Source organism: Rhinolophus sinicus, chromosome 4, assembly GCF_057876585.1.
Source record: "Rhinolophus sinicus isolate RSI-liver-muscle chromosome 4, RSI-T2T, whole genome shotgun sequence".
Taxonomy (NCBI): domain Eukaryota; kingdom Metazoa; phylum Chordata; class Mammalia; order Chiroptera; family Rhinolophidae; genus Rhinolophus; species Rhinolophus sinicus.
In genome coordinates, this window is record NC_142504.1 from 40,420,624 (window position 1) to 40,443,913 (window position 23,290).

The 23,290-nt window shown below is 36.3% G+C and overlaps 1 protein-coding gene across 5 annotated transcripts in view; it reads left to right on the forward strand.

The window, feature by feature from the left end:
• The window catches only part of SEMA3A (semaphorin 3A), a 458,699-nt gene that overhangs the window by 315,665 nt on the left and 119,744 nt on the right, over positions 1 to 23,290 (forward strand). For all 5 annotated transcript variants that reach the window (XM_088797782.1, XM_074340665.2, XM_074340667.2 and 2 more), the window contains one exon: positions 11,627 to 11,746. In XM_088797782.1, coding sequence (XP_088653908.1) covers positions 11,627 to 11,746 — 120 coding nt within the window. The remainder of the gene's footprint in view (positions 1 to 11,626; positions 11,747 to 23,290) is intronic.

Consider the following 23,290-nt stretch of genomic DNA (forward strand, 5'->3'; position numbering starts at 1 on the left):
CAATGTCTTCTCATTACATAGCAGTTTGTTCCAACTGACATGTAGTTTCTAATGGTCATCATTGGATTTCCACTTCTTATGCACTTGGTAATCTTCATGAATGAAATTTTACTCATATTTTTAAGAATGATTGTTTTATTAGTTTCAGGTGTACAAAGCAACATAGTGATTTGATATTTATATACATCACAAAATTATGACCCCAATAAGTCTATTACCCATCTGGCACTGTAGATACTTATTGCAATATTATTGACTATATTCCCTATGCTGTACTTTATATCCCTGTGATTATTTTTAAAATTATACTTGACATTCAGTATTATTTTATTTTAGTTTCAGGTGTACAGGATAACAGTTTCACATTTATATAATTTATGAAGTAATGCCCCTGATAATTCTGTACCGACCTGACAGTATACATACCTATTACCGTATTATCGACTACATTCTCAATGCTGTACTTTACATCCCTGTGACTATTTTGTAACTACCAATTTGTATTTCATAATCTCTCCACCTTTCTCACCCAGCCCTCAACCCCCTCCTATCTAGTAACTGTCAATTTGTTTTCTGTATCTATGACTCTGTTTCTGTTTTTGTTTGTTTATTTTAGTCTTTAGTTTCTACATATAATTGAGGTCATATGGTATTTGTCTTTCTCAGTCTGACTTATTTCACTTAGCATAATACCCTATGGGTCCATACATGTTGTCACAAATGGTAAGATTTTATTTTATTTTTTGTAGCAGAGTAATATTCCATTATATATATGTACTCCATTTCTTTACCCAATTGTCTACTGATGGACATTTCAGTTTCCATATCTTGGCTATTGTAAATAGCACTTCAGAGAACATAATGGCACCTATATCTTTTCAAATTAGTGTTTTGGATTTCTTTGGATAAATATACCCAGGAATGGAATTGCTGGGTCATAAAGTAGTTCTAGTTTTAATTTTTTTGGGAACCTTCATACTGTTTTTCATAGTGTCCACACCAATTTGCAATCTCATCTACAGTGCACAAGGATTCCCTTTTTTCCACATCCCCTCCAACAGTTATTGTTTGTTGATTTATTGATGATGACCATTCTGACAGGTGTAAGATGATACATGTTTTTTTAATTATTTTTTATTTGCATATCTCTGATGATTACTGATGTTGAGCATCTTTTTATATATCTATTGGCCATCTGTATGTCTTTGTTGGAGAAATGTCAGTAAAAATATTAGTAAGTGTAATGTCTGAGAGCTTACTGCCTATTTCTCTAGGAGCTTTATGGTTTGGGGTCTTACATTTAAGTCTTTAATCCATTTTGAGTTTATTCTTGGTGTAAGAAGGTGGTTCATTTTCATTTTTTTTTGTGTTTATCTCTCCAGTTTTCCCAGCACCATTTATTGAATAGACTGTCTTTAACCGAATGTATATTCTTCCTTATTTTTCATAGATTAAACGACCTTGTAGGCAAGGATTTGTTTTTGTTCTCTCTATCCTGTTCTGTTGATTTGGGTGTCTGTTTTTATGCCAATACTATGCTGTTTTGATTACTGTGGTTTTGGAGTATAGTTTGATATCAGGTAGCACGATACCTCCGGCTTTGTTCTTCTTTCTCAAGATTGCCATTGCTGTCTGTGTTCTTTTAATCTCCATGTAAATTTTAGGATCACTTGTTCTAGTTCTTTGAAAAATGCCATTGGTATTTTGATAGGGATTTCATTGAATCTATATATTGCTTTGGGTAGTATTGACGTTTTAACTATATTATTTCTTCCTATCCATGATCATGGTATATGCTTCCATTTATTTGTATCTTCCTTAATTTCTCTCTTCATTGTCTTATAATTTTCTGAGTACAGGTCTTTTATTTCCTTGGTTAAATTTATTCCTAGATAGTTTATTTTTTTATGCAATTGTTAATAGGATTATTTTCTTAATTTCTCTTTCTGATTTGTTACTGGTGTATCAAAATGCAACCAATTTCTGAATATTAATTTTATATCCTGCTACTTTACCAAATTTATCAGTTCTAATAGTTTATTGGTGGAATCTTTGAGGTTCTTTATATATAATATCAAGTCATCTGCAAAAAATGAGAGTATCTTTTGCATGTGTTGTGTGCATTCCCCTGTTGTAGTTGAGCCTTGATTGCTTTTGGTGTGTCGGTGGGTGGGATTGACTCTCAGGCTGACTGGGTGAGGATTGGCTATGCCCACAGCATATGAACTTCTGGGTGGGGAGCCCTCTCAGAGGAGGATTTGCCCCAGTCGGCTTTTGTGCCTGTTTAGACCACTCTTTGGGTATGCCATTTGTGGGGCTAATTGGGTAGTGCTCTAGTGTGGTCTGAGGCTGGCCTCTGTGTGTGTGGTTTCTGGTGCCTCTTTGTAGGGGCTCCTGTGTAGGCCAATTTCAGACTTAACTGTGATTCACACAGGGCTACCTGGGGGGAACTCTAAAGTTATATGCAGTTGGTTGCTCCCTCTGCTGGACCTGGAGGTATGTGTGGGTGGCCTTGCTGTGAACTGAGGCTGGTTGCTATGAGTATTGTACCTGGTGCAGCTTAGTAAAAGGCCCAAGATCCCCTAGGCCTGTTTCTAGCTGCCAGCTGCCCATAAGGCTCAGCCACTGAAAAAGCCTTCTTAGGTATATGGGCTGGGCTGGTTGACCCAGCTGACAGTGTGACCAGTGATGCTACCTGGCTTCGGCGGGGGGCAAGGTCCTATGAAGTCATTTGAGTGGTGCTGGTGGTTTTCACAAAATTGATTTAGGTTTAGTTCTCGTGCAAGTGGTGAGCCTGTAGCCACTCTGCAAAAAGCCCAGTGAGCACTGTGGCCAGCTGCCACTCAACTCAGGCCTGCAGAACCCTGAGAGCTACTCAAGAATAACAGAAGTCTGAGCTGGTGCTGACCACCCACCACTCAAAGTTCCCTAGACCACTGTGGAGTGTCAGCTGTACAAGCTTTCTGCAGCTTGTGCAGTGGGGAAGTCACCTAGAAACCAAGAGTGTCCCTCTCAATGCAGACCAAACTGGGCTGGGTGGGGTCCCATGGAATCACAGGATATGACCCATGGTTTTCACAATGTTAATTCAAATTCAGTTCTTATGCCAGTGCTGAGCCACTTTTCAGAATTCCCTAAGAACACCGTGGCTAGCCGTCTCTGACCTTGGTCTCACAAAACCCAGAGAGCTGCCCAAGAAAGGCTGCAGCATGAGCTGGGATTGATTGCCTACCACCAAAATTTCTCAGGCCATTGTGTGGCATCCCTTGCTGTAGAAGCCTCCTACAGATGGTGGGGCAGGGCCAGCTGCCCAGGAGCTGAGAGTACCCTGGGCAATGCTACACCAGCTGGAAGGGGCAGAGTCTCTGGGATTCACCAAGGTGGGGAGCACACAGATTTTACTAGACCAATGTGTTCTCAGATTTGGCCCTATGATGGAGGGTTCAACACAGAAAGATGGTGCCCACTTGTAGGCTATATGTGAGGAAGTTCTCCACACAGGGATAATAACGGCTGTCCCTCTAGCTCTGTCTCTGAAGCCACACAACTCAATCTTTCCCTGTATGTCTCTGGTACCTCTCCAGTTGCCACCCCTCTGCCAGAGCTCAGAGTGAGTGCTTTTAACTGAGTGGGTCTGTGCCCGGGCCCTTAAAGAGGATTTCTGGGTTTCCAGCTGCCTTCTGTCTCACCAGGAGGGATGGTATCCTTGCTAATTTTCACTGCTAGATGTTGTGGGACCTCCTCTTCCTAGCACAGGACCCCTGGGCTGAGAAGCCTGGTGTGGGACTGGGAACCCTCACTCTTCAAGGGGAACCTTCAATGCCAAGGTGTCCCTCCTAAACCACTACTTATGGGTTTAGGGTCAGCCTGTTTCACATCTCCACCCTTCCTACCAGTCTTGATGTGGCCTCTTCGTCATATCCTTAGTTATAGGAGTTCTGATCATCTAGTTTTCAGATAATTCTTCAGGTTCATTGTTCTATAATCTAGATGTAATTTTAACATGATTATGGGAAGCAGCGGGCATAGGGTTTACCTATTCCCTCATCTTCTAAGAATCAAATTATTAAATGATCTCTACTCACTTTTGAGGATACACTAACCATCATATCATAGATTTAATATTACCTCTTGGAATATTTTTCTCAGATATTTCTCTGTGTCTCACAGCAAATAAGCTTTGGTCAACTTTCGATTGTTTTTTCTTTTATTTGATTTGGAAATGTAGCAATGAAAACTAAAATCACCTTGATGTCCACAGGACATCACAGAACTTTTGTAAAGTTCTTTTTATATCATTTAATTTTTATATATTTCTACTTACTAGATTTTTAAGCATGATAAGGAATACAGGATGCAAAATTGTAGTGTCTCTAAAATTTGACATTATTTCAGGAGACTGAGAATCTTAACTTATATTTAGCATTGTTGTGCTCAGAGAACATTCTTAAAGATCTGATAATTAAATTCAAATTAGATGCTAAATATAATAAATATACTTTATACTATATGCTTTACATAGTATTATAGACTATGTGTGTATATATGTGTGAACTAAAAAATAGATTCTTTAGAATTGTGTTTTAATTGATACCAAACTTAATATAACTTATTGAATCTAAAACTTAATGTTCATTTTAAAAGGAGAAACCATTTACATTTAGAAGTGAATAAAATTATCAATTAATAATCCTGTGTGTTGTTGTTTTTATGTTGTTTGTTGTTTTTTTAATGTGTCAAATTCATGTTCCCTTATGTTACATATCATAATGAGCTATTATATGGTAGTAAGATACATCCTTTTATCAATTAAGATTTTATCAGAGACTAGAACCAATATGAGTGATATGGAAAAGGATTTTAATATAAGGATTAAACCTTATACAGTTGTGGGAGATAGTGAAGAAATCAATGAAAGCTGTTGCCTCTGCGACAGATAAATGGGCATGAAGTTGCTATAGGCCACAACTATTCAGAGATAATTATTGTTTTTGCTGTTTGATACGTGCATGCTTCATGCTATCTACCACTTTGATGAAAAGAGTGATTATAATTTATAGTCCTCCTGTTGGAGGACTGGAATTTCATGCGAATTCTAATGAGCAAAATACAATTTCCCTTTGTAACAATTGAGCACAGATTAATATTCAAAACCAATTTTATTAAATCCACTTCTCCTTAGTACTAATATGGGCTTAAACTCTGTACTGTCCTTACAAGAAATAAACTATTTATAATATTTTTCTTGCCCAAGTCAGGGTGCAGCGTGTGAAATGGTATGTGACTTAAGCAGATGTAGAACTAATAAATAGATGATTGCTTATGTTAAGATTAAGATAGCCAGTTATTGATCAATTAAAAAGTGCTAGGTGTCATGCTAAGTAATTTACATGAATATATCATTAATCCATTATTAATTAAGGAGACTAAGGCTTTGAGATCCTAAGCAACTTTCTGACACTCACACAGAAAATGGAAAACAATGCCTGAATAGTTCTAAGCCATGACTGATTTCAAATCATCACATTAATACAAGTAACTGCCTTTATGCTATTGGTTTTATCAATATGATTTGTTTTTTCTCTATATGTTTTTCTTAAACTATTTGAGAATACCTTTCCAAATGTAAATGCCTACTTTAGAAGTAATATCTCCATTAAATATTAATACATATAAACAACTTTTAAAATTCCATAGTTCATCACTTTGCATAAAATTGCACATCATAAGATGTCATTATTGAATTCAGAGTAAGGGTTTTAACTACTTAATAGTTCTGGCAGGGAAAATATTTAGGTTGATTTCACATAATATTTAGAATTTTATGCACACATTTGAATTGAGATGTAGAAAGGTTATGGTAGGTACATATTATGGACTGCTCACAATCACATAAATGCCAGTGAATGGAATGGTGCAAATGTGATAATTATTTAGATTGATCACACAATACATATAAAAGAAAATATATGCCAAAAAGTAGATATGATCATCTTCTCTGGTCCAGATGGCATTTCAAGGTTAAATTTCTCAAAGCTTCTTTAAATAGTAGAAGAGAAACACATTGGGCAACTTTTGCTAATTTTATGGTCTAGAGAGTTATTTGTACAATCATTTTGACCAAGTTTGAAAGTTTCAAGTAATTTGAAAGAAAAATGTTTATAGAACCTTAAGCAGTATTTCAAAACAGAACTTCAAAACAAATAGTCAATTCAGAGGTGAAAAACCAATCAAATGAGACCCTTAACTAAACTGAGCATTTAAGTACAATGACTTAGTAGCCTTGTGCAGGTGTCTGTTACATCATTCAAGCCAATTTAAATTTAATTTTCAGTTATAGTTTTGATGATGATATAGTTCAACTAATATGAATAGACTTAACATATTTAAATAACTAGGCTAGCCATGAAATAATGCCAATTTTGTTGTCCTAATTGAATCAGAATTTTTAAAACTTCCCTAAAATTAAAAGAAAGCATTAAGGTGACAAGGTCAACTGATGTTATTATGCCATCATTATTAATAGTGAACTAAAAATGTCTCCCAAAATGGACAGAACAGCCTACTCACCATTTTATAAGGCGGGTAATTAAAAAATTTCAAGTTACTAGTTTAACATTAGATGGCTAATTCTATAATTAGAACATGGTTCAATCTTAGTTTTACTAGACATGTCCCTTTGAAGAAGAGATTTCCAACATCCTTTAGTGAATCCTGAGGTATTAGGAAAACATGATTATGAATGACCTGATGTCAGCACAGTGTTAGAAGAAAAAAAAGGCATTATTGTTAGATAGGCACGGAACTGCTTAAACAGAGAGAGGGATGAAGTTGAGTGACAGGAACAATCTCACGGATTAGTGCTTTGGCACGGAGATTCTAGTATTCTGCTAGCTTGCCAAATAAATTGACCAGAGAAAAAGAAAGTCAATAGATTAACTTCAGGAATTAAGTTTATTAATGGATTTTCATGCAGAAATGAATCCACCCATCATGATAGGAAAGTACTTCCTTTGCTTTCCTAGCTGCTAGATTATACATTAAAATAGTTCTACATAAACTACTGATGGAATATAGATTTTTTTTTTTTTTTTTTCTATTTAAGTGAATGCTCAGTGACCTGAAGTAATGCCGTACCATACCCCTTCATTTTGGGCTGATTATATTTGAACCTGTACAAGTTGTTAGATTTAATCATTAACTGAATATATTTGCATAGAGGTTGTTCATCTTTACAGCCTTCTCTTTTCTCTTAGAGTAAAATTTCACTGTTCCATTCATAATTTAAGAACATGAAAGGAAGTAATTGGAATTTGAGGTAAATTATATTCTTTTGTGAACAATATAATTATCGGAAGTTAGTTAAAAACACCTCAATTCTGCTTTAATTTTCATGCATGGAACAGTTGTTTTGACAGATGGATGGACTTTATTTTTGTAACTGTCCAGGAAAAGTCTGCATAACACAGTCTAATCAGTGCTACATATTTGTAATGTTTGTTTTTGAATCACTGTGCTTTTGGTTCCTATGTCTTTTTCCGGGGGTAGATATTTTCTTTCTAATTTATTTTTCCAGGCTAATATCTCTATGTGTAATTCCTCTATCCATTTGATCTGAAAACACTAGAAACACTTTACAAAAGTAAATGGTTTGTCACTATGATGATTAATCATTGCTTCTCAGGTGTGGCCTTGGGGTTTACTGGTTTATAACTGCCTTTACTTGTAATTTACTATAATACTATTGGTCTGGAGTACATTTCAGTAAAATAAGAGGTCAGGGTGGTTTCCTGACTCTTGGGAACACAACTTGTTGCTAAAGTTGTCTGTGTATATCAACTTAAATTTCAAAAAAGATCAAGGTTTGAAAATGAATTCATTTTGAGCTGATTACATTCTCTTTATTATGTTGTAAATCCGCCAGTGCTGAGCAAAGCAGTGCAGTAGTTCCATGCCAAAAAGTACATTACATTCTGTGTTTTAAGAATCGTCATGGTTCAAGAAAAGGTCAGAAACACTCTTCTTCTGTCTCCCTAGAGCAGAAACGTGTGAAGTGTGTTTCCTTTTTCTGCCACGCTTCCTTCTTTTTTAATGGAATGTCCAGGCTGTTTCCAAATAAAAAGAATATCCTGTTTTGGAACATTCGGAAACCCTGGCAGCAACAAGTTAGAGATTGAAAGCAAATAAATGACAGGACAGATACTCGTGTGTAGGTTTTCTGTTTAAAGAAGAAATCCATCCTAACAGTGTCTGTTAAGTTTTGGTTTCTTTTCTGTCCAGTTCTTTTAATTTCCTGTATCCTCCTCCATTGTTGTTGGTGAGTTTTCTTACAGCTATTGTTTAACCAATTTTGAAAGCATTTCATTCAATTTCTTTGTTTCATTTCAGTCTTAACACACCTCTACAGACCCAAGACATTTTTCTCCATTTTATTTGCATCAGCCTTCACTTCAAAATAATATTGAGCTAGCCCCTGGGCATGGCAACAATACAACCCTGCCAACTGGGAGAGTTCAGTGGGGAAATGAAAGGGATCATTCTAGGCCTTAGGCCAATAGGGTGGGTCTAGTTGCTTTGTAGGACAGATAGACTCTGTTATCAGCATTCTCGGTGAAACCACTTGCCAGTTTTCACAGCTATAGTCCTGTGATTGATTTCCCACCCCTCCCCAGTCCCCCACCCTCGACCCAGCTCTGTAAAGGAATAGTTGTCTTATTATAGTAGTTCTTCTTTGACAGTTAAGAGAGAAGAAATTAAAGTTATAATATTTAATGTGGCTCAATTCCATAGTTTTCAAGAACCCTGACAGTTTTTCAATCATTAATTTTTGCCAATCAGTTATCCAATCTAGAACAGATAACCCACAAATTCTAAGATTTTAGGATTCATAACAGTTGCAGAGGTGACATGAGCCTTCATTTGTGTTTACACATATCTTTTCTCATAAAATGTTTCCTTCGTTTCATTTTTTATTGTGGAGAACTACCGTCTGTTCTCAGATTTATAGGGTGCACTTAGCTGTTACTAATGGGATTAGAGAATTTGGGTTTGTATTCAAAATTGCATGCATATCTTTAAAGGCATGGTGGACAAATTGAAGTCCTGTTCTTTTCTAAAATGAACAAGACATACATCTGGGACTGCCACTGTTACTTATTAGAATATCCATTTGCTTACTAATACATACACAAACCATTTCTTGGTTTCAATATATGGTGATGGAACTGATTATTTATAATCTTGAATGTTCATTCCACAATCATGGATGGCTGTCTTTATGTAAAAGCATATCATGTGGCCACCTATAAGTTTCAAAGAAAGGGATGCAATAAAACACTTTCCTGAAAATGACTTTGCAAATGACTGCATTTTCTTAAAAGTACAAATAAATCCTTTGGGTAAGCCTCATGAATGCCTCATTTGTAAATGAGTTTATCAGATGTTTCCCTCTCCACAGTCTCTTTCCCCTGCCCAAGCATTCATGCCCTCTCCTCTTGGGGACAGAGGAGAAACTGTTACAGAATGGGGGGCTTGTTGCTGAGAGTCTTGGAAGCTAAGTTATATCTATTTCACAGTTTTGCCTAGGATGTACCATGTTCAAAGTGAAACATGGATGAGATCCATGTACCCTTTAAGCTAGGAATTTTTTCTTCATAACTACTTGAAAAATCAGTTGATTTTAGAGCTTAATTGTGTATGTTATGATCCCTTACCAGACAAAAGTAAGAGTCAGAATCTGAGTAGCAAAACAGTGGGATAAATTACATGTTTATTGTAGTTATTCCCCGAAACTACTCAGCATACGTTAAGAAATCATGATGAGTCATAAGTGGAAGTTACATATTTTACTTTAAATAGGTCTAATTCACTTTTAGGACAATATATTTATAGGACATCCTCAAGTTTCATCCTAGAAGAATCAGTGATGATGGAAAGCAATTATTTGAATTTAAATACCAATTATTCTGCTCAAGTTTGGCTGCCTGCCCCCTTTTTATGGGGGTGATAGAGTTAAGACCAAAATTATTGGCTTCAAACACAGAATACAGATGTCATGTGGAAATGTACTTAAATTACTGTAACACCACAGTTATAAACGCCAACTGACTACATAAGCCCCAATGCATTCTGAACTTTCACTTGGTAAGTCACATGTCATACATGTCATAGAGAGTGACTTTGGGAGTGTTACACACACACTTAGAGGTGTCAGGACTGACCCAATCCTCTACTGTGTTTGCCAGCCTTGTTCACACTATAGCCTGTTTTTTATCTTTATCTGCATTTATTGTTACATGTTTGTGTCTTAATTCCAAATGTTTATAGACAAAAACACAAAACTAATTAAGAATGTCTATGATCAATAACAACATAATTTTCAGCCCAATTTTATTTAGCATGTTTTAAAAACGGGTATTATGTATTCCATGATGAACTCATGTTTTCTACTTATATTCAATTTTTAAGATGTATTGTATGGTTAATAGACCATAAAGTTTTATTTGAAGCTATTTGAGAGTTTTTCTTTTAACAATACTGAAATATTTTGCAAAAATTGAGTCTTTCCTTCTCTGTTGTATTTTGTTTGTTTTTTGTTTTTTTGTTTTTTTTAAATAACATTATCCAATTTATATTCTGAATATCTCACTTTGTCCTCCAACTCTTTCCTCAACAGGGACAGAAGGCTAAGATCTCTCATAAAAAAACATTTTCTTTCACAGGCTCTACAGATGTAATAAAACATGTAGAAAGAATACAAACAGCTCTGTCCATTTAATTTCTTAAGTGATATTTTATTCAGATAATACAATGGCAGGGGTGTCTACATTTCTATAAATAATAAGACATGACTAGAATTTACTCTTGTCACTAATTGTTCTGTATTTGGAGGAATCTGTGGCTCATTAAGCAGGGAGTCCATTTATGGGTTCAAGATGTCCATGGATCTCCTTAAAGTACTTATTAATTATAGCCACTCTACAAAAGGTTGTTTACCCAACAGATATTCCAAACTCTAACATCTTTATCTCGTCAAAAATATACCCAAATGTGTTTGAGGCTGAAGTGACATTTTCAGCAGAAGGTGGCTCTACCCTCTTAGGGTCTGTAGAGCTCACTATGAGGCAGTACTACTCAAGTTCAAAGTCAATTGCCCATCTTTATGGATTACTATTGACATTTAAACTTCATGTTTAAGAGAAGGTCATATTATCTTTTTTGTTGTTTGTTTTCCTTTCCTTAAATTCAAATCTGATTTTTGCAAGAAATTTTCACATTGTATTCTTTGTCTAATTAATTAATCAAATAATTTGCTGTTCCCCTCATTTCTAGAAAAGCCACCTTTGATTGTTGGTTATCTATAACTTTATTCTACTTTTTTTATAAATGAATTACAAATAATTTTATAGAAGAGCTATGGAAGAAAGTATTTCGTTTAGCTCCCCATAGAGTAAGAACTTCCATGTTTTTAGTTTGTGTAATAATATGAACAAACAATAGAATAATAAGCCCTAGAAATGCTGTGAAAAGGACACAAAAGAAATCTGTTCAGACATGCTTGGCACCCTAGAGGATACCTCAGTCACGCTGACTGCTAGAACTCACTGGTTTTCTTTTTGTCTTACAGAAAGAATGTGCTAATTTCATCAAGGTGCTTAAGGCTTATAATCAGACTCACTTGTACGCCTGTGGAACTGGGGCTTTTCATCCAATTTGCACCTACATTGAAATTGGACATCATCCTGAGGTAAAGCTGGCTTTTAAAAAATAGTGTTTGTCCATGACCCCTTCCTATTCAAATGCTTCATTCCTAATTTATTCAGTTCATTCAGCTTCTGGTTCTCTATTCAGTGGGACCTACTTCAAATTCAGATGCTGTTATTAATTTTAATCTGTGAATGCAAAAACAATGAGGCCATCACTCAACAATAACTATGGAACAGGAGGAAGGAAGGAAGACAGCATTCGCTTTCGCCCTGGATTACAGAATCCAATCCATTTTGCATGTGCAGCAGATGTCAGCAGGCTGAAAGTATACTGTTTTCTCCTTCATTTGTATATTGCCAGTTTTCCCCTCCATTTTCATTCTCAGCCAGAAGTGTCTGCCACCCCAGTTGTTTTCTTCTACCTAGAGATTTAAAAAGGATGCTGTATGTGTGCACAGTGATCTGCTATCATGTTTGACCTAAATTGTTCACACGTGTGTTCTTGCTCAGCTAAGTGTTGCTTTTGTATTTTTGGCTATGATTTTGGTGATATGGGGGGGAAAAAAAGTTTCTTTAATTTGTCTGTTTTTCCTAAAAATGTTTTAGTGAGCAAATTTGGTGAGGAGGTTAAAATTAGGTAAATTGAAGTAAAAATTGAAATTAGGGGAACATTTACAGAAAAAAGTTAATAATATGGAAAGCAGTTCCACAAATTGAGCCTTCCAACAGCCTTCAATTATAAACCCTTTTATAATTTTTGGCTCAAAATCCTAAGAAGAACAAAAGTATTCATGTAGTGAGAAAATTATATGTGACAGATTTTCTTCCAAATTGGAATTAAGAAATACTGAAGAAATTAAGGATTTGTTCATGGAATATTTCTGGAACGCTAAAGGTAAAATATAATTTGTATTAGCCCGTCTTTATAACTGAAATGCTTGACTCTCTCTCTAAATTTTCTTAAGTTTTCCTAAAGAGATAGAAATGTGTTCTTTCAACCCAAAGGCTTAGAAATCAAAACAATGTTGTACCTTTTTCTTTTTTCTTGTATAAGAAGACACTTTAGAGGCAATGTGGTTTCCAGACTAAGTACAATTATGAGTTTCCTTAAGAGCCTGGGAAGATGAAACACTTTCCTCGGGTCTCACCAGTTTAGGTAATTGCCCCTCATCAGCCTATTCCCCCCTGCACCCTTCCTCCTCTCCCTTACAAGCTCCTATACTGTATTTGCTGACATACCCAAGAGTTTTAAGTAAAAAAAAAACACTAAAAAACTAATGTTAAGGAAAGGCAGTTTTTACTTAAATTGCTTGTTTCTTGTTGGTGTAATTAGAAATAATATCCTGCACATAGTCCTGCAGACTTTATACACTTTTGAGGACCTCTGGATAAATCTCTCTGTCTCTTTCTCAGAGATTTCCTATGGTCAGGTGTCCTAACAGTTGGGCCCCAAGGGGATTGTCCCACTTTTTCATATTCTAGAGATAGCTCTAGAGAATTCCCTCCACATTATATTGTGCTTTTTGCATCCTCTGTACAGAGCAATGGAACCAGGAGAGCTGAGCCCCTAGTACTGCTTAGTGAAAAAAACATGGGCTTGGGGTCACATCTGTCTTTGATTGTCTACAAATCGCTAGCTGTGGAGCACTGGAAAAATTCCTTAACCTCTCTGAGACTCTGTCTCATAATATGTAAAACAAAACTAAACAAACCCTTTTTGGACCGCGGCATTCGTATATTTTAAGTGAGAGGTTGACTACTTAGATAAGCTGCCTTCTAACCCTCCTAGCAGGGCCTGACCCGATGACATTTTTTGCTATAGTAACTCAGAGTTCTAATCCCATCATTGTTAAAAGCATGTCCTCTGGCCTCAGACTGCAGGGGTTTTTGTCCAACCTCAATTTGATACTAGATGCTTGATACAGAGCAAGCTACTTACGGTATTTTCTCTCTGTCTCTGTTTCTAATCAAGAAAGTGATAGAGAATGGTTTCTATTATACCTCATACCTCATCAGTTGTTGTGAAAGTTTAACGTTGTCTAATAGGTCATAGGTGATGGAAAAAATGTCAGTTATCGTCCTCAAAATATAAATCAGCATCTCAGGGCTGAAAGCTGTTGCCATCTTTCATGTTAGTTAATTAAGTGTCACCTTGTCTCTTAAATGTACTTCATCAGATTTTGTAAATTATGGCACTGGACTCTCATATGATTCTGCTCATGCTTCTGCACTTATCTCATTTTCCTTCATTTTTAAATTTGAAGCTTAGATGACCTTGATTACCTTAAATTAAAATGTCATATACCATTCCATATTTTTATCATTATCTGAAAAATATCCAAATATTTTTTTCTCTATTTGAAGTTGCTATTTGGTAGAGTTCACAGCATATTCCTTCTCAAGTCAACAGTTAATTACTCATTGCAGCCTTATGGGTGGATGGGGGAATGGAGAGGTACAGGTTCTGGAGCCAGGCCATATACTCAGGCAAATGGAGGAGGCCATTTCCTCCACTGAAACAAATAAATAAAGATTCCCATATGATCACCTTTTAGGTTGGATATTGGTGTGCAAGTATTTCTCTGAAATTCTAAAGCACAAAGCCTTTGAGAGAAGTCTTCCTTTAGAAGCTCAGTGACCTTGATTTGCATGGTAACTATATATTGGGAAATACTATTCCAGACTGTTTAGGAAGTCAGTGAGAAGATGATTATGCTGTTACCTGGGGAATTTGGAGCAGTCTAGACAGTCTATCTAGGAAATTCTGGAAAATATATTATCATGATAGTTTGTCTAGACAACATAAAATTTAATTTTCAATGCAAGCTGCCTTAAGAGAGAATCTGCTCTAATTTGATCTGTAGTGGTACTTAAAATACTTCCCCTGGATTTAAACAGTTATGCTCTTTGTGAGCATAACTTTATGTCTCTTTGGTAAAAAAGACTGTATGTGCTTCATACAGTTAGGAAAAGAATGAGGGTAATGGAAAGATTAGACAAGTTAAGAAATAAAATAGCAATCAGACTGAGAGCAGAATTTTTGGATTAGAGTTCATAAACTTTCATGGAGTTTGAATTTAGTAACTTTTATTTACGAGAGTGGTTTTTCAGATAGAACCAGGACACATCTTTGTTCTAGATTCTAGTTTAGAAGTAACATGTATACTTTGCTATTTACCTGCCCCATGCTACACAAAAAATGAAATAGTTTCCCATTTAAAAATCTGTCCAGCCTTTACATATCACAAATAATTTTATCGTACAAAAAAAGACATTTTGCTTTTATCATGGCTTTTGAGGACATTTTAACATTCAATTTTTTCTTCGCAGTGTACTTCCTTTAAAATAACTTACTGTCTTACACTGAGTTCCCAAGATTGTTGAAACCCATTATGGAAAACAACATTATGGACTTACTATTCCAGATGGCCAATGGCCACAGAAATAAAGACATCACCTTTGAAGCAAATCAGTCCTCCCTTCATCATTCAATAGCTTCAGAACTTGTAGGAGGAAAAGGCAATTCCTTCTTAAAAGTGATAAATAGTTTGCAAAATAACCTCCTCATTTATTCTTCTAATTAAATCCTTATTTTACTCCCCTAGCATTTTAATAGCAATGTTTACTCTCCTGAATAGTGTATTCCAAAATATTCTTGCTATAGAGTAAATGGCTTCTGACCACACACAGTATGTCATTGATTGCTGTATTCAAGTTTTTCTGTTTCCTGTCATACATTTGGGAGTTGGTAGTCATATTAATTCACTCCAGTTCTATAAAATGTGTGTCAGTCAATTCTTGGGTATCTGCCAGTACTACTTGACACTGCAGATAACTGCCAATGAGGTCACATACTTCATACACATGTGTGTTTGTCATAAAAATGCATGCAGAGTTCATGGAAGGAATGACTCAGAGCTAAAGTACAGCTGAGTTTTGAGTTTAAGCTCTTAGCATCCATGGATTCAAATGACAAGTGTAAGTCATCCTTAAGAGACAGGATATCCCCAAATGGCTTATAGTATATGGTATTTCCCCTTCAAATTTACGTCTGTTATTAAAAAATAAATAAATAAATACGTATGGATTTAGAAGGAGTATAGCTTTTCGAAGTCTCTGGATATTTTCTTAAATTCCAAATGGGCCTTTCCTATGTACTGGACAGGAAATCTAAAGAAAGATGGACCCAGATGAGAGCTGGAAATTATTAATTCTATAAATACTCTCATAATGTCATGATCTCAATTTATGATAGAACCGAAAGGGCATTAAGAAATGCAATGAAGCTTAATGGCTATCTGTAAGGTCTCTTCTACAGTGACAGCCAATATATCTGGATATAAAATACAGTGGGTTTTTTTTTTTCTGGTTCTTCCCTCCCATAAAGAATAAGAGTTTGCTTTTATGCAAAACTTTGAGTCAAATGCTCTTTGTAACAGTCCCTAAGGCCTAAGTGCTATTTAAGTGGTAGCTAGTGCTATGTTGACTAATTTATACATTTAATCTAACCTCTTCTAACTGAGTTATCTATCTCAATATTTTATGTTATTTAGTCCAGTGGACACACATATATTTCTATAAGGAGATACTAAAACTGAGAAACGTAGATATCTTGACAAAGCAATGAGGAGTTGCTTTTGGGTAGGTAACACCTTTCCATCTATCTTAGATCATATATTAGAGTCTGTATTTACTTTCTAGTAGGCAAACCTGGGTGGAAAAGTCAGGATTCCTGGTGGTTTCTTCTTGGCTACTCATTATTTCCACCAGAGACAGTGTATCCCTCATTTGTATTACCGACCTGAGCCAAATGTGGTCAGAGCAAGTCCATAATGATTTCTAGGTTTTTCTTTCCTTATCTTTTAATACTTGACTCATGCTGAAAGGTGGACCTGTACAAATTATTATGCTCAATAAACTTGTTTTCCCTGAATACTTGATAAATAAACACCATAGTTATGAGATGAGCATCCTTTTACCCTCTACCACTTACTTGGTTCAATTGTAAAAGTTATTTTTTATTTATTTATTTTTTTGTTTGTTTGTTTTCACAGTATTTCACCACTTTTTATTCCTAAGGACAGTAACAGATAAAAATAGAAATGTTAGTTTTCAGTTCTTAACTTGTAGGATATTTAGTTTCATGTTTTAGCAGATCTCGTTTACATATTGCCAGAAAAAGAATTTGGAAAAAATTAAAGAATTTTGTAAAGGATATATTTGTACAATTATGTCATTATGGATGGCAATGATGTTATTATTTATCAAAAGACTGTATTATGTAAAGTACTCAATTTATGAATAGCATCTTCATTCACGACAGATCAATATAGACATAAGACCTAAGTCATCTAAGCATATTAAGCAATATATATCATTTTCTATTTCTCATTAACTACCAATAGGTAGTAGGTTCAAAGTCCTTACATTTACTGGAGCTAGCCTGTCATGGGAGGTGTATACTCCCCAACTTTCACTTTCTGCTATTGTGCCATCTTTGATTCCTCGGCACTCATTCTCCATAGAATCTATTTTAAGAGGAAATTTCTATCCATAAAAGCTTTAATTTCTTTTTTATCAATATTGCATTTCACAAGAAACACAAAGAGTAATACTAAGGCCCTTTGTCCGCTCACCTGTTTGGTCCCCTTTCATCTTCTTATTTGCTCTCCATCTTCCATCATGACCCTTTCTTTGTTCTTGAACTCTAGTTCTATGTTTTCTTTCTGTTATCTCTTTGTCTCCTTGCCTAAATTACTTCCTTCAGAAGCAAAGGTTAATATAGTGGAAATACAGATTAGATAGAGATGAGAACGAAAGTGTTACTTTTATTTGTGTGTGTGTGTGTGTGTGTGTTCTTTTTTTTATTTTTTTAAAGACTTTTGTTAAAAATCGTTAGCATACAATATTATATTAGTTTCAGGTGTACACGATAGTTATTCAACATTTATATACCTAAAGAAGGGATCATGGTGGTAAGTCCAGCAACCATCTGACACTGTAAGATGTTATCACAATATTACTGACTATATATCCAAGCTTTACATTACATCCCCGTGAATTATTTGTTTTATACCTGGAAATTTGGACTTCCCTTTACCTTTTCCCCCATTTTTAATTTTTCAGTTACAGTGATATTCAGTATTATTTTATATTCATTTCAGGTGTATAGCATATGATTAGACATTTGTATAATTTAAGAAGTGACCCCCTGATTAGCCTAGTACCCACCTGGAACTATAGATAGGTATCACCATATTATTGACTGTATTCCCTATGCTTTACTTTACATCTCTATGACTTTTTTTTTTTTAATTACGAATTTGTACTTCCTAATCCCTTCATCTTTTTCATCCTTTCCTCAAACCCCCTACCATCTATCACCCTGATAAATCTAGTACCCATCTGACACCATACATAGCTATTACAATATTATCGACTATAATCCTTTTACTATACCCTACATCCCCAGGACTGTTTTGCAACATCCAATTTGTATTTCTTAATCCCTTCCCCTTTTCACCCACCAGTCCAACTTACCTTTCATCTGGCAGCCATTAAAATATTCTCTGTATCTATGAATCTGTTTCTGATTTGTTTGTTTATTTTTTTCTTTAGATTCCATACATAAGCAAGATCACATTGCATCTATCTTTCACTGTCTGACACTCTACACAGCACAATACCCTCCAGGTCCATCCATGCCACCGCAGATGGCAATAACCCATTCCCTTCCATGGCCAGCAACATTCCATTGTATATATGTACTAGCTCCTCTTTATCCATTCATCCATTATGGAGACACTTAGGCTGCCTCTACATCTTGGCCTTGTAGATAATGCTGTAATGAACTTATGGATACACACGTCCCCTCAAAGTAGCATTTTAGGTTTCTTCAGATAAATACCAAGAAGTGGAATTACTGGGTCCTTCTTTGTCTCTTGTTATAGCCTTTGTTTTAAAGTTTCTTTGTCTGGTATAAGTATTGCTACTCCACCTTTTTTTTTTTTTTTTTTTCAGTTCCCTTTTCACCAAATAACATTTTCCATCCCTTTACTTTCAGTCTGTGTGTGTCTTTCAATCTGAAGTGAGTCTCTTGTAGGCAGCATATGTAAGGGTTTTGTTTCCATTCAGCCACCCTACGTTTTTGATTGGAGAACTTAATCCACTTACATTGAAAACAATTGTTGATAGATATGTAGTTATTGACATTTTATTATTCATGTTTTTTATTTTTTTTTTTCCATTTTAAAGAAATCCCTCTAAGGTTTCTTATAATTCTGGTTTGGTGGTGATGATCTCCTTTAGCTTTTTCTTGTCTGGGAAGCTCTTTATCTATCCTTTGATTTTAAATGATAGCTTTCCTGGGTAGAGTACCCTTGGTTGTAGATTCTTGTTTCTCATCACTTTGAATATTTTATGCCAATCCCTTCTTGTCTGCAAAGTTTCTGTTGAGAAATCGGCTGACAGTTTTATGGAAGCTCCGTTGTAGTTAACTGTCTGCTTTCTCTTGCTGTTTTTGGGATCCTTGCTTTTTCTTGTAAGGGGGGGTGGGGAGTGGGAGATGAGGGTAAGGGGGATCAAATATATGGTGATGGAAGGAGAACTGACTCTGGGTGGTGAACACACAATGGGATTTATAGATGATGTAATACAGAATTGTACACCTGAAATCTATGTAATTTTACTAACAATTGTCACCCCAATAAATGTAAAACAAACAAACAAACAAACAAAAACTATCATTTTAATTATACTGTGTCTTGCTGTGGGCCTGTTTAGGTTCATCTTGGTTGGATCTCTCTGCACTTCCTGAGCTTTTACATCTATTTCCTTTCCCAGGTTAGGAAAGCTTTCAGTCATGATTTCTTCAAATATATTCTCAATCTCTTGCTTTCTCTCTTCTCATCTGGTACCCCATGAGGTGAATGGTGTTATGCTTGATGTTATTCGACAGGTCTCTTAAACTGTTCTCACTTTTGTGGATTCTTTTTTCTTTTTGCTGCTCCAATTAGGTGTTTTATGCTGCACTGTCTTCCAAATCACTGATTCGATCCTCTGTTTCATCTAGTCTGCTGATGATTCCTATTGATGCATACTTCATTTGAATTATTGTATTCTTCACTTCTGACTGGTCATTTTTTATGCTTTCTGTGTCTTTTTCTATGCTTGCTATGTCTTTGGTGAAGTTCTCACCAAGTTCCTTGAGCATTCTTATAATTACTGTTTTGAACTCTGTATCTGGTAGGTTGCTTACCTCCATTTTGTTTAGTTCATTTTTTGGTTGGGGGGGGTGTGATTTTCTTCTGTTCTTTCATTTGGGACACAATTCTTTGTTTCCTCATTTTGGGTGATTCTCTGTGGTTGTGTCTATGTTAGGTAGGGCTTCTATGTCTCCCAGTCTTGCTAGGTGTCTTGTGGGGCCCAGTGGCCCAGTCTCCCTGGTCACCTGAGCTGGGTGCTCCAGGAGTGTCCCTCAATATAATTAAGCCTTGATTATTTTTGGCATGTCAGGGGTGGTATTGACCCTCAGGCTGACTGGCTGTGAGGTTTGGCCACATCCACAGCTTGTGGGCTGCTGTACAGAGAACTTATCCCATGGAGCAGGATTTGCCCCTGCAGGCTCTAGTACCTTTTGAGACCGCCCTTTGTATATGTCGCTTTTGGGACTAATTGGGCAATGTTGTGCTGTGGTCTGAAGCCAACCTCCAAGTATGTGGGTGTGGGGGCCTCTTGGGAGGGGCTTTGGTACAGGCCCAGGTCAGCCACTGCCTGTGACTGGCTGGGTAGTACCTGGTAGGAGCTACACAGTGATCCAGTTTGTTACTGCCTATGCTATACCTGGAGGCATGTGGGAAAGGCCACACTGTGAACTGAGGACAGCTGCCACCAGTACCAAGTCTGTGGTAGTGCCACAGAAAGCCAGGACACCCTGAGGCCTGCTGCCAATCACTGGCTCCTTTAAGGTTCAGCCACTGATAAAGCCTTATGTAGTACACAAATTGGGTGAGGTAGGCTCTCAGTGAGTCAGCCGGGTGGAGCAGCGGAACTCACTAGGCCAATCAGATTCAGATTTGGCCTGTGGGGGTGGGTTCAACACAGGAAAGATGGCACCTCCCTGCTGGCTGCACAGGAGGAAGGCCCCACATAGGGAGATTGGGGACTGTTCTCTGAGTTCTTGCCCCAAAGTTACACAACTCAGTCTTTCCCCATACATCTTGGATGCTCCCAGTCACTGACCCTTGGCCAGAGTCCGGAATGAGTGCCTGCATGGGCCCTTTAAAAGAGTGTCTGGGTTTATCATAGCCTTCTATCCCACCTGGATGGTCAGAATCCCCACTGTTTTTCACAGACAGTTGTGGGGGTCTCTCTTCCCAGCACCAGTACTCTGAGCAGGGGAACCTGGTGAGGGGGTCTGGGATTCCTCACTCCTTCATGGGGAACCTCTATGGCTAAGATATGTCTTCTGATTTTCAACCACCACACGTGGGTGTGGGACCAGCCCATTTTATGTCTCTGCCCATCCTACAAGTTTCAACATGGCTTCTTCTTTATATCCTTAGTTATAAAATTTGTGTTCAGCTAGACTTCAGATGGTTCTCCACGTTGATTGTTCTATAATTTAGTTGTAAGTTTGAGGCATTCATGGAATGAGGCAAGCACAGTATTTATCTAATTCTCTATCTTGGATCTCCCTCTGTGTCTTTCCAAAGGTATTAGTTTGATATATAAGAAAATTCAGAAAAATAAAACAATAAACTTAGACTGAATTTCCGCTAATCAGGATACATTTTCCTTTCTTGCAGTGTGTTTCAAATGGGCACCCGTAAATTATCTTGCAGATTGTTTTAAACCATTATGGTTCACTTTTGGTGATTATCTGAAAAAAATGTTATAAGTAGATAATTTGGATAACTACCTCAGAATCATGTAAAATCTAAAGATTTTAGTGCTCTTATGATCGTGTGAATGCAAAGAATACACCTTTAATTTTCTTAGACTAATGAGAAAGAAACAAAGGTTGACTCAATATGCAAATTGTTATCCCTGCCAAGTAAAGGCCAAATAAGGTCATAGTAGGCTGTTTGAAGTAAGGGTTTGCTGTGGTTCACACTGAGAAAAGTGGTCAGAGAATGAAATCATCCCAGAACACAGAGGAGGGTAGAACTGGAAGCCCTAAAGACTGTAGATTCTGGTCACGAGAATCATGTTAATGTTGCAAGGTATTTATGCTTTTCAGGATATACAACAGCATCATTGTCACATTGCATTGCTATTGCTCATTTTAATGTATATGTTTTCCAATTTCATTGGTATTTAATATTAACCATGAAGAATATATACTTAGCTTCACAATTGTTCAAATATAGTTACTGCAAATTTAATATAACATGTAAGGTAACTCTGGCAGCACACCAAGAAGATACTTTGTGGTGGTTTTTCAGCAGGTAGTGTCACCTGTTCCTTTATTTACATCTGAGGACACTCCCCTTGCCCCAGTGTAATAGCCTCTGGTCTAGGGCTCCTTATGGCTCTCAGCTGCTGCGGGTTGTACACCTGTGATCTACAGGCTTTTAATACTGTCCTTTCCCTACCTGAGAATATCTTATCCACTTCGAACATGTCTATTATCTTCCAAAGCTAGAACCAGCCAAACTGAGGTTTGAAAAAAATGAATAGAACACATATTTCCTAATGAAAACATTATGTGATTTGTAGAAATGGGTCAAGAAACTCTCTTAAGGCAGATACATAGAAGAGCCTGTTGTAATAGTAACACATGAGACAGTCTTACCCTATAATAGCGTTTTAAAATTAGTCACGTGAGTCTTTACTAACTCCAAGTCATACCATTTAGTAGTGATGTGGCTAGGACTAGCACCCTTGTTTAAACCTTTTGCATTTAGTTTCCATTATGTTCTACATTAGAGTTTTCTAGGACAGCTCTGTCTATAGAAATATAATTCAAACCACATATATAATTTTAGTTATTTTAGTAGCCACATTAGAAAGCATAAAAATAAATGAGTGAAATTAATTTTAGTAATATGTTTAACTCAATATACTCAACGTATTATCATTTCAGTACATAGTCAATAAAAAATTGTTAATAACATTTACATTATTTTTATACTATCTTGGGAATTTAGAGTGTGTTTTACACTTTCAGCTCAACTCAGTTAAGACTAGCCACATTTCAGGTGCTCCATAACCTGACATGGCTGGTGGCTACAATATGGCACAGCTCAGTTGTAGAAGGTAAGGCAAGGATAGAACACAGAATGACAAATGATTATCTACATTGGCGGTTGTGCAAGAAGTTTAAAGTTTGATAGTTTAAATAAAGTATTGTTGCTTATGATAACATCACTTAAACCATTTTACATTTGCCCATTAAAACATTGTCACAAAAGCTTAATGAGATCTAGCTGTTAGAATTGATTGTAGAATAGCCCAATGAATCCTATGTATTGCATAATTGAACTTCCAAGCACATGGAGAAGAAAGCATCATATTACAATTGCATGGCAGTTTTAACATGATGGTAATTTTTCAGAGTATTTTTCTGTTAAAAGTACCAAACA